Source organism: Dermacentor silvarum, chromosome 8 (assembly GCF_013339745.2).
Source record: "Dermacentor silvarum isolate Dsil-2018 chromosome 8, BIME_Dsil_1.4, whole genome shotgun sequence".
NCBI lineage: Eukaryota > Metazoa > Arthropoda > Arachnida > Ixodida > Ixodidae > Dermacentor > Dermacentor silvarum.
Genome location: NC_051161.1, coordinates 33,109,046 through 33,123,056, shown reverse-complemented (window position 1 = coordinate 33,123,056; position 14,011 = coordinate 33,109,046). Strand labels below are relative to the sequence as shown.

The 14,011-nt window shown below is 46.2% G+C and overlaps 1 protein-coding gene across 3 annotated transcripts in view; it reads left to right on the top strand.

Moving 5' to 3' along the window:
* The window catches only part of LOC119460991 (mucin-5AC-like), a 218,012-nt gene that overhangs the window by 188,420 nt on the left and 15,581 nt on the right, over nt 1-14,011 (top strand). For all 3 annotated transcript variants that reach the window (XM_049672823.1, XM_049672821.1, XM_037722160.2), the window contains 3 exons: nt 12,530-12,655; nt 13,315-13,500; nt 13,604-13,766. In XM_049672823.1, the coding sequence (XP_049528780.1) occupies nt 12,530-12,655; nt 13,315-13,500; nt 13,604-13,766 (475 nt within the window). The remainder of the gene's footprint in view (nt 1-12,529; nt 12,656-13,314; nt 13,501-13,603; nt 13,767-14,011) is intronic.

Here is a 14,011-nt window from a genome sequence, read left to right as displayed (position 1 = left end):
AAGAGGCAGCACGTTATCAGCACTGGTTACTCGTCAGTCCGGTTACCTATCGACCTCATTGTTGCTGAGCTTACGCTCTCCGTCTCCTATCAATACACAGCGCTAAGAACGAGCTTTCTCGTGCCCGCCCCATCCTGTCTTGCCGAAGCCCTCTGCTTCCGCTCGGCAAGCTCTCGAGCCGCTCTTAGTGAACGAACCTAGCCTGCTAGCGCAGTTGTGAGATCGGGTCATCTATAATGCAAGGTCCTCAGTGAAGCTGCCTGTGCCGTCATTGCACCAACAAAGCCGCCGGTTGCTGGTGAAATTGTTGCGAGCAGTGCAGTCAGTTGGCACGATCTATCTATCTATCTATCTATCTATCTATCTATCTATCTATCTATCTATCTATCTATCTATCTATCTATCTATCTATCTATCTATCTATCTATCTATCTATCTATCTATCTATCTATCTATCTATCTATCTATCTATCTATCTATCTATCTATCTATCTATCTATCTATCTATCTATCTATCTATCTTTGTTTTTCCCCACTTAGTCTAGACAGTCTTAATGCTAACGCACTACTAAAAAAAAAAAAAAAAAAAAAAAAACAGTCTCGTCCTCCGCGGCGCCCAGTCGCGACGGCAAAAGATTGAAACCAACACTCACAACGACTCGACTAGTCATTAGCAATGAATATGGCCTTACGGCGCAGAACGTAATCCACGCCTCTCGCTTGCGAACTATATCGTATAATATGCGTCTACATATTGCAGATGGAACTGGCGTCTCCCAAGCAGGATTCATCGCTGTTATCGCTAGGAACCCCTCTTCGACGCGCTCGGCCAGTCTCCCATCGTGCACGCTTGACATTTGCCAAGCGTCGTGTTCCGGTAGTTAGACGCAGCAAAAGTGACACGGAAGGTGGGAGCGTGGTTATAGGCTTAATAGAAGGGATAAGCTGCGGCTTATGGCACTGCCGGCGCCGCGATAAAAACGGGACGGCATCTATAGGAAGAGTTAGACGCTCCTTACGCCCGATGGCACCTCAGGAGATGTCAGCACGATACGTTATTAACGTATTCGCATGTGTGAAAGTCAGGCGCACGCGTACAGAAACGAGCACAGGTATATGTAGTGGCGCGAGCGCAGATCAAAGGATTTCCGGGCGCAAAATCGCCTTTGCTCCATTAGAGAGCGTTTTGCTTCCACTTAGGCTGTAGTCGGGACGAAGCTAAATATAACGACTACCAGCTTCGCACACTCAGAAGAACATAAGGGATTTGGCCGCGGATATTTTTCTCGCGGAATGCATTCAAAGTACAGCGTTATTTTTCTTCCTTTTTTTATTTTAGCTGTGTGTGGGGGGGGAGGGGCAGGGGTTAGTTTGAGGACTGCGCCGAGGCGCCTTCGGTGTTTCAAGCACAGGCACAGCAGTCAAGCTCTCGCTTTTACAAAGGCGTATCTCTTCCCTTTTCTAGTTTCGTTAGTTGTGTCGTGAAGCGCGCCACTCCAAGTTGCTTTCTTAACCGAGAAGATGGCCCGGTTTTCGCGTTGATGTGCGTGCGTGGGCTAGTCTGCAAACTTTTTTTTTCTTTCTTACGGGCGCGCGTGGGTTTATGTGATTGCGGGGGCGTATGGTTAGGTCTGTATTTTGTGCCTCTTGCGAGTCGGAACTTTTGCGTTCTCACAAGGTGAGCTTTGCACTTTGTCCGAGAAACTGGGCAGCATACGTTGTGCCCAGGCAGGACAGATCGTAATCCTTTAAGAAATCGTTATTTGTTATTTGTTGGCCTTTTTCTCAAGCTTTTCTCATATCAAGGGCAAAGCACGCTTCGCAGCAAACATTGTAGTTGCTTGTTTTAGCGTACTATCCCGTCGCAAAAGCCGCTCGAGCGCACACAAATACGCCCTCTGTGTGTCCGTAGGTCGTTGATGTTTGAATTTCGTAACCGTTAAAGAACATTAGGGTACAATTTTCTCTCCTTCGTTCTTACTTATCTGTTGATAATTGTTGGTTGTTCACGGAGTTTGTGGTCCAGGGTTCTAATTCAGTTTTTTCGCGGTTACCGAGCGCGCAAGCTGTGTCTGTTGTCAAACAGCAGGGTTGAGTATAGCAGTAAGCTGTAAACACACACCAACACAGCGAGTGGAGGCGAACACGACCATCGCCTACTCCGGCTAGATTGAGTTCAACGCGTCTCTTACAAGTAGAAGGATCGCGGAGGACCACGGACGCGCGCCCACGGTCCTCGAGTGATTGGACACCGGCGTTCCCGGGAGAGATGGTCCTGCCAAGAGCGTCGTTTGCTGATTGAAGTCGCCGTAGTGTGTACGGTTTGCTGTGCCGGCCGGACGATTGGCAATAAACTCATTTCCGGAATCTGGCAGATGGCGTTCAGCGATTTTCCGACAGGAGTGACGCTTCGCTTCCTTCCGGTTCGTGCCACTTGCGACTGAGAGCCTTGCACGGCCTCTGTGCCAGAGCGAGTGATTTTTTTTTCTTTCTTCTTGAGATCAACGTACAGCTTGCAATCACCGTCAGACATGTTGGTTCGGACGAGAGTGGCATGCTTCTCTGAGACAGTGAGTATCCTGAAATGAACAATCATTCTTTGATAGACCAAGTACTCTGTGCTTGTTCACTGCGCCGGTACACTTTTGTCAACAGTACATCGTAGAGGCTCAGTACTGCGTCGGATACGCAACGTATGCCAGGACTACATTCATATGCGTTGAAAAAAATATCGTTTCCCACTTCGAACTTCAGATCTGTACCGGTCCGATCAGGCGGCCATCCCATCTAACCGTCGTTTACGTAGCGCTGAAGTGTAATGTAGCTTCTTGCGTCGTTCGGTAAGAAAATAACAAGAGTTCGTTGAGCTGTTGGCATCGTTCTGACGGTAAAGTGGAAACAGCAACGTTAAAGTAACAAGAATGCATTTCTATTTCGATCAGCTGGCAACGTCTTCCAGTGTCATCCGTTGCACAATATCAGTGAAGACAGGGTAGAATATAATTTGCAGTTGCAGGCGGTGAACGACAAATTTGATGTTGTGTGCACTAAAAAGCAATAGTTCTAAATTTTAATAACGCTAAGGACTTCCTTGATTGGTTCACAGAAGACTAAGGGTCACATTGAGTACGCTAGTTTTCGTGAAGGCACTTCATAGAGTAACAGAACTAGAGCTGGAGGACCAAGAAGTTAAGCGTTGTGATATTTGCCGCTTCCAAATTGGAACGCTTGTCGCTCAAGTATTATTATTTGTGCAATCCCATGTACCGTTATGTTTCTTATAATAAAGCCTATGTCCTGTACAGAAAATGCAGGCACTGACACCGGCGAAGTCAAAGGCAGTCCGAGTCAGAAGCTCAGTTGAATATCTTTGACATTCGTCTCTTTCGAACGGATCTAAATCACCGTGGAGAACAGAAGCTTGCACATAGATATCGTAGCAAAGAGCCTTCTCGAACGCTGTCACTACCTCTTTCAGCAGCTTACTTTTGTCGGTGCCATATCTCCAAAACTGATCCCCGCGGACCTTTCCGAGATCTCTCCAGCACCATTGGGAGTACGCAAACCGCGATTAAGGAAACGGTAAGTTAAGGAAATGATCGCTGAAGTACTCAGGTGAAAGTGAGTAGTTGAATCAGTAATAAGAGGATACGGAGAAGACAGGCTTGCTAGCGTTTCTCTGAGGCATAAGTTTCTACAAGAGCACCATGCATCGTATAATGTCAAGATGGACGAAGTTGATAGCGTTACTTGTTTTCGATTGCACCACAGAGGGCACTGTTGTTTGCAAGGGCGGGACATGAGAATTTTTTACCGCGTTCAATTGTACGTTTGATGACAATTTGGTTATGGGATCCATTCTCTCCTCTTGCTCTGTTCGCGTCTGTTGATAGCTAAAACTGAGTTTCTTCAATAATGTGCTACCACACGCCGAGTGTTGAGCCGGTGCGAGCACCTTTTATAATAATATTTTCCGAAGCTTGAGAAAGCTCACTTAGAAATTACTTTGAGCTCAAGAAAAGCTTTAGGCTAGAGAGGAGTCATGGTGAACGTCATTCAGCGCGAAAAAAAAGAGGGCTTTATAGGAACAGTTAGACAGATAGAAAGCCCGCAAATACATGCAATGTGCCTCGAGCGGCCATTCGCTCGGCAATTTTGCGTGTATTCGCCAGATTCTTTCACGCGCGGAAAAACACTGTTATGTAGCACGTATTGAGCAAAGGAAAGCCGTGTCGGGAGTTTTTCATGTTGCTCTACAATTTTCTCATTGACACTTTTCATCTAATTATCATATTTGAGAAATTGATTAATTAGTAAGACTAATTATGTAAATAGGCAGAACGCAAAGATAATCCGAGTATCTCCAAGCGACGGCAAACAACATTACCTTGGATTTGTCCAGCTACGTGTCATTTGCATATTTTAAAATCTTGGTGCATGCTAGTTGGGACACCCTGTGTATACATATATATATAGGGTGTCCAAGGTATACATATATATGCACGCATGCTTGCGTATTTGAAAAAAAGCTGTCTCACTATGATGATGATGTCTCACTATGGCTCAACCTGCACATGTGCCGCTGTCGAGCAGTAATACCGCATTCCGTTTTGTAAACGTATATTGAGCTCACATGCTAACGTTTTCTTTTTCTTTTCTTTCTTTTTTTTACGTTTTTGAGGGCCGGTTATGGTTTCTCATTGTAGCAAATGCGTCGTACATGATGCATACCTTTTTTCCTTTGACCATTCAAACCCGGAAAGTTGTGGAGGCCGTTTCTTTTTCGTTCGCAAGCAGACGTAGTATTGGAAGCGCGCCAAATGGAAGTCTGGTGTTGACGTCGAGGCGATGCTACGTGCCCCGCATAACCTCTCGGTTCGTTCAGCCCTGCCTTGGCTTGCAACCGGAGGTGGACATTTGTTTATAGGCCGGTTCACTTCCTTTCTGCAAATTTTTACCCACAAAGTTATCTATATATATCCACAAGTGTTTGCATCCTGGTGCAGTCTGCGTAATTTTCCGTTTGATGTTGCCGCTTTTTCCTCAGACTGTACGTCGGTTTCGAGTTCTTACTTTTTCCTGACAGCGGATGCTGGATACCGGTGCAAGCCATCTCAGACTTTCAACATCGCTCGCCTTTCCCTAAACCTGGATTTTATTGACTCCATTAGCAGAGAAGGCTGCCTGCGCTTGTTCATTGCTTTATTGAGCCATCTTTACGGCGTTCACACTCCTCTGTGCTCTCCTATTTTTGATAAGCTTCGCTAATACTGTACATCACTTTTATCGTTGTTCTATATACGCTTCTAAAGTTCCTTTACGAGACCCTCTAAATAATTCAAGTTCTCCATTTTGTATAAGAAGCAGTTGCCTCTTATTTTCACTGACCCGTAAACACTTCATTTGGGTAATCCTTTTTTCAGTGGTTTTGCCAAATCACTGACAGAAGGCTTTCTTTTATCAGATCAGCCCATGCAGCTTAAGTGGAGGATCCCGATCTCCTCGACATATATTAAAGAGATCGAGACTTTTTCTCTATTATATATACCAGATAAAAACTTATATGTTCGTTCTTTTTTAACCAGTAATCCAATATTTTTTTCCTCTCGTGTTATATCGGCTTCATTCTGTAGGTCGTCTAGGAGTCTGTACAGCTGTGGTGGTAAAAGCTGACGCCATGGCGCTGCAACAGAGGGTGTGGAAAATCTCACATACAGATTCGCATACAGTCTTCGATGTATCAGTTGTCGTATTGGCATTCATCTGCGAAGAATTTTTAAACAAATTTTCTTGCAGTACGAAAATCCGGAAAATAAAACAATTTGGTACCCACGCATTCCTCAGTGCCAAGTCTGCCACGCGCGATCCATAACTTCTGCGCAGTTGTCACGACCCTTCTCATCGGCGTCGTCGTCATGGAGTTTATTGTTGTGTCGTCGTTCCTTTTATCATCCGGTCAGCTACCGCTGTTCTGGAAAGAGCTCCATGCTTTCCCTTGAGCGTCCCTGTGCGGTCTTTAAGACAGTCATTGCAAAGCAATATAAAGAGTGCCCATTTCGTAACCGAAAGGCGGGTGTCAGTGCGGTAATTCTGCGGATAGAAGTTTATGTAGTCTTTTGATAATAGGAGAAATTATGTAGTCTTTCAGGGCCACGCTGAAGCTTGATTGCTGCCTCGCATAAACTATTCGGGCTTAAAGTATGTTCTCCGTTTTATTTCATAAGGCTGGGGCTCCGTCAGCCTATTGACCAGTAATTTGTTAAGTTTCCTTCTCCTCAATGGTATAACATTACGGGCGAAGCACGCTCTACAGGAGAAAAAGAAAAGCGGTTGCTTTCATTTTACGTTTCCGTAGTAGCTTGCAAAAGCCACTCGAACCCTCAGAGAAAGGCGACCTGTGTCTCCGAAGCCTCCGAGGAATCGTAACTCTGACGAACATTATTGTGTCATTTCGTTCGTAATTTTAGTTGCTCGCCATTGAAGATCGCAGCTTTTTATGAGGTTTGGCATCGCGGCTTTTTATACGCTTTTGTTCATTTCGACCACGAGAAGACGACTCACTGGTAAGTTGCATTTTGTTGCAGATCACTATTTAATAAACCCAACGATTGCATTGTTGTTTTAATTAATGCTCGTTTTACGCTGACGGTGCGTCGCTTAGCTACTCGTGATCCATTTTCGCCTTAGCATTTTACCGTACAAAGCACTCTCGTATAGGTGCTTTATTGAGTTTAGCGTGCAAATCGTTGTCACAAAAAAAGAAGGAAAAATGTACGACAGTATACAAAAGGTATAAAAATAAAACATAGAATGTAGCAAAATCATACGAAAGGCAAATAGAATGAAATTGTGTGATCCACATAGAACGGGGGATAGAGCGTGTGTAGCGTCTATTTCAGAATCGTAGAAACATTACGAAGGCCCAATCAAAACAGAACAAAGAACAAAAGACCGAAGTCACTACATTGAAGTTGTCAGTAACAGGTTATAGGCTTACTATTAAATGAGTCTGCACAGAATCCTGTATTCCTCGCATGAACTGCACGTAGGAACCTATGAAGGGCCTCCGATTGTAAATGTGTGCTTCACCTATGTTTCTTCTTTCTTGAAACAAAATTAAAGATGAAATGAAATAAAAATGTATTAAACCACAGGCGCCTTGCCGAAACATTGGTTCCGGGCTTAGGCTTCCTTTGTTCACTCACTGCTGACCCACTTCAGATCTCCATTTTCCTGCGGCGCCTTTGCTTCGCCAAGTTTGCTCAAGCTACATAACTGCTTCATGTGTTTCTCAATATGCGAACCCTGTTCACGGCATGTTCATACTTTTATTTCCTTTGTGAGGAGGAAGGAAGGAAGCAAGAGAAAAGCAGAAGGCAGGGAGGTTAACCAGAATAACGTCCGGTTGGCTACCCTACACCTGGGGAATGGGAGGAGGGAACACAAAGATGACAGGGAGAGAGAGGAGGGAAGGAAAGAAGGGAAATTAGCGGTTAGTTCGCTGACGCGTGTGTTATTGCACTAATATGAGGAGGAGTATTCCGTGCAACTTAGGGGCACCAAAATCTGCTTACGCTCGAGTAAATATTAAGCACGGGGACAAAGCGCTGCAAAATGCTTTGGCTAAGCTGGGCCATCGTAAGTCTGTGCGTCAACCCCACGCCCCCGATTTCGAAATAAGGCATCGGTGCATTTCATAACATCAATCCGATGTCTGCCTGAGTGGGCCTGTCGTGCGACATCTCCCGCGAGCGCCGAATTCCTCCCACGACACATGGCGGGCAGTCTCGAACGTCTTCGTAAACATCGTGTTAGGTAAGCGAAGTTAACTTCGGCCAGAGACGTCTTCTGCACTATAGTTTCGGTTAGTTCTAGGATACGGCGCCACTGTTTGGCCACTAGACAGTACTGTTGAGCATTGGGGGATAAGTGTTTACACATAGGCGAGGCCCATTCAATTTGACGCCGCCTACGCTTCGGTTCTGTGCGCGTATACGGGCGCCACGTGGTTGTCTAGAGACAACAAACGGCCCACACCGACGCGGAAGGAGCGGGTCGTGGTTATTAAGAAAGAAGCACGGCACGGCGGACAGGCAGGGCTTCCGCTGGGTGCGAAATATTGCGCCAGCGTCTCTGGTGCCTCGACGATAAAGACAGACTCTATGGCGTCACGCAAACATTGCGAGTTGCTTAAGAATAAGCAACTCACAATGTTTGCGCGAGATGCGTTTAATCAAGAAACTCGCGTCCTCGTTTCTAATATCTGAGGGACAGAGTTTCTCGAACATTCTTCCTTCATCGAGGCGTGGGTTATCGGAATAATATTCCCCAACAAAGCTGTCACGCAAAACAGCACTGGACTTGTCTTAAAGGACGGAGGTCGTTTGGTTGATTTTAGTTTCAGATAGCCGAGCCACTTCGCCTGGCAGTGGCTATCGGGTTTGTTCCGGCTCCCGCAAAGGGCAATATTTGTTTTAATAAGCACACGTATTGCACACCTTCAAATGTACGCTACGGGCAACGCCACGCCGGCGTAGAGAAAACAGTCAACGAAGTGATTGCTGCATCCCAGAGTAATGGGGGGACCCTGAAGAGCTCGCGTTGTTAACGCTTCTTAGAGCATCAACGTGTCGTCACCTCTTTCAGCTTTGTCGCAAACTGCGCAATCATATAGAAAGGGAAATTTCAACACCTGGTTCTACCTCTGAGCGGATCCGCCGTGGTGCCATTGCGCTGCTAAGCACGAGGTCGCGGGTTCGAATCCTGGCAACGGCGGCCGCATTCGATGGAAGAGAAATGCGATGACGCTCGTGTAGCGTGCAATGGATGCACTTTAAAGATCCCCAGGTGGTCGTAATTATTCTTGAGTTCCCCACTGCGGCGTGCTTCATTATCAGATCGTATAGTCTAACCCCAGCATTTAATTTAACCTCTGAGCGAAAGAATTGTCTCACTGTGAAACCTCGTGACGTCACAATCATTTCGAAAGCAAGCGCGAAGTGTATTGCGTGATTCGATACAAATACAGTAATACCCCGTTAACTCGAAGTAGTAAAAACTGAAGAAAAAAATTTCGAGATAAGCGGAGTTTCGAGATAGCCGAATTAACGAAAATATAAGCATATCGACACTAGGCGGTGTCCAAAGCTTGACGCCTACGACATATTTTCGGCTTCCAAATTCGTTTCCACCCTTTTCAATCAGCTGAACAATGGCCTCAAGATCTGTATAACTTAAAAGCTCCATGCCTGCGCGTTGCGAGCAAACGCCGCGGGAAAGCGCTCGCCACCGCCCTGCTGAGTAACGGGACCACCGCCAGCGCAGCCACGCACAACAGCTGCCTCCGAGCACCGGGCATCCAGGCACTGTCGTGCGTGGCTGGCGTGTTTACAAGTGGAGGCGCGCTCGCCTCTGGCCGAAGCTACTCTATCTCGCACTGTTTGCGCGCGTCAGTGGTCGTAGCGACGATCCGCCCGCGTAATCAATTGGATCAGCCGGCCGAGAACTGTAGATGAGGGTGAAGTAGAATCAAGCAAAAGGCACTTTTTGGCGATACCATAGCTCCGCAAAAAAGTACAAAAAAAACGTTTCGGTACTGTCTTCTTTTCTTTTTTTAAGCATTTTCGCAGTCTAGGTTTCGAGATATCCGGAGTTTGGCGCTGTGGCGCTTTCGGATAAGGGGTGAAAAACCCATGGAGTTGACACCGTGCCAGGGGAGAAATTCGACTTATCCGATTTTTCGAGATATGCGAGTTCGAGTTAATGAGGTATTACTGTATGTTTCTTTTTCCGAATTTAGAAAGGGCGTCATTAAATTTGCTTGCGCACGGAACAATAAACTGTCCTAAAGCTAATTCTCGAGAAAAGTGTGACGTGATGCCAATGATTCTGTGAGGAAAATTACACAATGCATTGCTTTAACATGAAATAATTCGGCTGCTCAGTGAGTAGGCAGAAAGTTACATATCAAATATAAGCCTGCTAATCACAGATACTGTTCAAAGGACTATATGAACGGGAGGAAAGAAAGCGGGAAGCGATGATAAAAAGTCTGCTCGTAAAGCGATTACCTAGCTTTTACGATACCACTAGGAAAATCGATTTCTTCAGGAAATATTTCTTTTGTTCTTGATGCCCCCTTTTATATTCTCGTCCATGCGCCTACTGAGCCCTTTATGGGTCCTCTGAACCTACACGGAGCCTCGATACATGGTGAACCTGTTCGCAGTGATGTTGTTATATCGCGCCGGGCGGCAGGCATGATGGTTCTTCTGTCCACGTACTTGGAAAGCGGAGGGAGCATTAAGCTTTATATGGATAATTTTATCGCGCTAGCGCGCCCTTAACGCACGCGTCTTTGGTTGGTTGTGTATACGACCGTCATTGCAGTATCCGGAGTCAACATTGTGTGCCGAAGGGGCGCTCGAACGGATTGGGACAGTGACCGTTCTGAAGCCAATACCTCGCGGTTTCTTCTCGTTCTCTTTTTTTTTTCGTTTCTGTCTCATTTATCTTTCCGGAAGAAATTTAAAAGAAATCAAGCTTGCCTTGAACGATATTTATTGCATCTCCGTTGACATAGCGTGTCACGCGCGTCGACACATGACGCCGGAGTACTCCGAGCGTAAAAGAATATTTCTCCCGTGAGGGGCGCTGGTCGGGGCTCGGCCGCCTATTGAAAGCTTTAATGTTGGCGACCTCTCGTCTCGCCTTCTTGCATTTGAAAGAAGGCGGCCCCGCGGATAACAACATCTAAAAGCTTACCCTGTGTCCAGTGGTTAACACATTTTCGCAAGCTCTGTGCTAACGTCGTAGGCGTACTGCCTCCAGAGTTAACCCTTGTTTGAGTTCGGTTTGCGTAGATTAACTACGTCATACATATACTTCTTCTCTTTATATTTCTCTCTTTCTCTCTCTGTCTCTCTCTTATTTGCGTTTTTTTTTTCTCCGTGCAATGGAACAGGTCATCATTAAAACAGGTTGGTATCCGAGATGTCGAGGCTAGTGCTTAACTTCTTCGTCGCCGCCATTGTTGTCGTTGTTGTTGTTCCAAACTCTCTTCATGCTACCACGACAGTCATACCATCAAATAAATAAAGTAAAAAGAGGAGACGACAGGAAAGGAAAAAAGACGCCGCAAGGAGCGCAGGCGAGTCAGTCGTCGGCACAATGGCGAGCGTGGCCATGACAGGTTCTGTTCGGGCCACGTAATCCTAATAACTGGTCGCGGCCTACACAATAGGCCGACGAGTTGACGCACCATTGTTCAAACTACAGATGATCATACCGTCCACATCATCGTCGTGAGAGGAATTATGCTCAGGGAGGGTCAAAGTCCTTTCTCCAGTGTTCTCCGTTCGCCTTCTCTTTTTCCACCAACAGCACCCCACTTTCTGCCTCTGAATTACCTAACCTGGTCACTCGTTACTATCCTCCGCTTTGCTCGGCTAGGTTTCTCGTCCTTTGGTACATTCGGACTAATAAAGAGACGATCGTCCATCTTCATTTCACGTAAAATGTCACAAACTCGTGTTTGTTGTCTGTGTTTGTTTCGTTTTGCTTCTGTGAATGTTGCTCTTGTGCAATTTTTTTTTCTTTCTTCTCTCACTGAGACATCGCTTTTCACTTCTTTGTTCGTTCCTTCCGCTGACCTAAATTTTTCTTATTTATTTCTCGTTAACCTCCACAGAATTTCTGCATTAATTCGAGCATAGGCATCTCATGATCTCTAAAATGTTCATTTGAAAAGTGAGCTGATCTCCCATTGGTGTTGTCCTTATATGCATATGATGAGGCTCTTGTGGACTCCTTCACTATACCGTGTAATGAGCGACCATCCTATAGTTACTGCACTCTGCTTTCGGAGCTAGTGCGCGTAGATGTGACAATCTTTGTGCGCTTGTGTTCGTGTGTGTATCGTGTTACTGGATATTTTCTTCTTTCTTCTATTTTTTTTAATTTTTACTTGAGTAACGAATTTGGGATATTGGGATAGCTGGCTCTGACGTAGCTTGCCTCCCCATGCTTCTTTTACATGTAAAAAAGAATTCTCAAGGAAATCTTCAACGCAAACTGTCATCATAACTGCGTTCACGTACAGAAACTTTAGTAAACATGTATGTGTATTCGGCTGACGATAAACACTACGCTGTGATGTAAATGGTATGCATTCCTGTAATGGATGCATGAAATCTGCTCTCCTTCGTCTGTTTCTTTCTCTTAAGATGTCTGCTTTGTGTTGAACCAGTGGTCGTGTGTCACAGCACCTCTATACAAAAGCGGTGCACTTGCATTAAAGTTCACGAAACTGAACAGAAATGGAAATAAATTGAAGTTGAACCTTGCCTTTCTTGAGCTTTCTTGATGCCGGTGTGTGCTTCAGAACAGATGCGGTAATAAACCAGCACTGTGTCGTAAAGATCGGGAATTACGTACGTCAAAAGAAAGCAACAGGGATTCCTCTGAACAGGGATCCAAATCTGAAGTTTGCGCCGTCGTTTTTTTTTTTTTTTTTTTCTGTCGTGTTTAGATCTGGCTGACGCTAGCCGAGCGCTACCTGGCGAGTCGGGACCTGGACTGGGAGGCCACGGCGCGGTTCTGCTTCAACGAACGCTGCAACCCTGACGACGACAACCTTGGCGTGCAAATTGTCAAGGTGGGAAGCCCATCCAGCATGCATTTCTATACTAACTAGACAGAAGCTGTGCTTCCGTCTACTTTGTGTGGTCAGTCATGGTGCTTAAAACCTCACCTGTAGGTTTTAAATGGCGGTACTCAACGCCAGGGCCTTTTACGGTCCAGTCTGTGGAAAGGGACATGATTTGAGCTCATTTGTTCGCGCGTTATTTCGTATGCTTTAAACCCTTTCTAGCAAGAGGATATATGCGAAATTCGGATAGTGCGCCTCTTCGCAGATATCGTTTGATTCGCGTGATGGTTAACGTAGCTCTAGGAATAGTAATAAGGTCTGAGCGTACGATTTGGTGCCAGCATCACTTGCACTCTCCCTTCCTCACCGGTGGTGTAGCCTAGTGAGAACATGTGGCACATGCCGCCCCTTCTCCCCTCAACCCTCAAAAAAAAAAAAGAAGAAAGAAAAAGATTCATGTGCGCAGGGAAAAGTAGTTTATGTTTTGGCATCCACATTAAACATAACCCGAACGTACTGCAAAATTCATCATTCTGAAAAAACTCTGCGAGCCTGGGAATGACATTCGTTAAAAAATCGATAAGCTGGTTTTGTTAGCGCAGCAGTCTATAGGGAAAGTGTCGAGTTCCGTCAGCCGTGTTCGATTCCTGTTCGTCTCGGTGCAGGACCTCCACCGTACGGGTTGCAGCCTGTTCAGCGGCGAACAAGCGGAGCAGAACCAGGCGCTGCTCAAGCGGGTCTTGCTGGCGTACGCGCGCTGGAACAAGTCTGTGGGTTACTGCCAGGGGTTCAACCTGCTCGCCGCCTTCGTCCTGGAGGTGGTGGAGTGGTGCGACCAGGACGCGCTCAAGGTACGTTTGACGCAAGGGGAGAAAAAAAAACCCGAGCACAACTCAAACGGAACCCGTCTTTTCGACTGTTGAGACTCCTACGAATTGATGACGATCTCTGCAGATGATGATCTACCTGGTGGAAGGCGTGCTTCCGGAGGGATACTTCGCCAACAACCTTCGCGGCCTTTCCGTCGACATGGCCGTGTTTCGCGAGCTGCTCCGGTTACGACACAGTAACTTGGCCACGCATCTCGACCGGCTTCAAGCAGGGGAGAGCAAGGCCGGTCAGTAGTCTCGAGCTTCCGTTCCGGACACCGTTTGACTTGAATACAGTGTTCTTATACTGCGACAACAGTTAAGCATTCAGAATTGGGCTTGGTCCTTCCGTGTGCCCGTTCGGTTATGGCACGGCATGCGTCGTCGTGCCGTAATCTGTAAATCCGCGAATTGCGGTTGAGCAGCATTGGATACTGATATCATATACATAATTGTACCGTGACAACGCTTCATAGCGCAAAACACGGTTCGC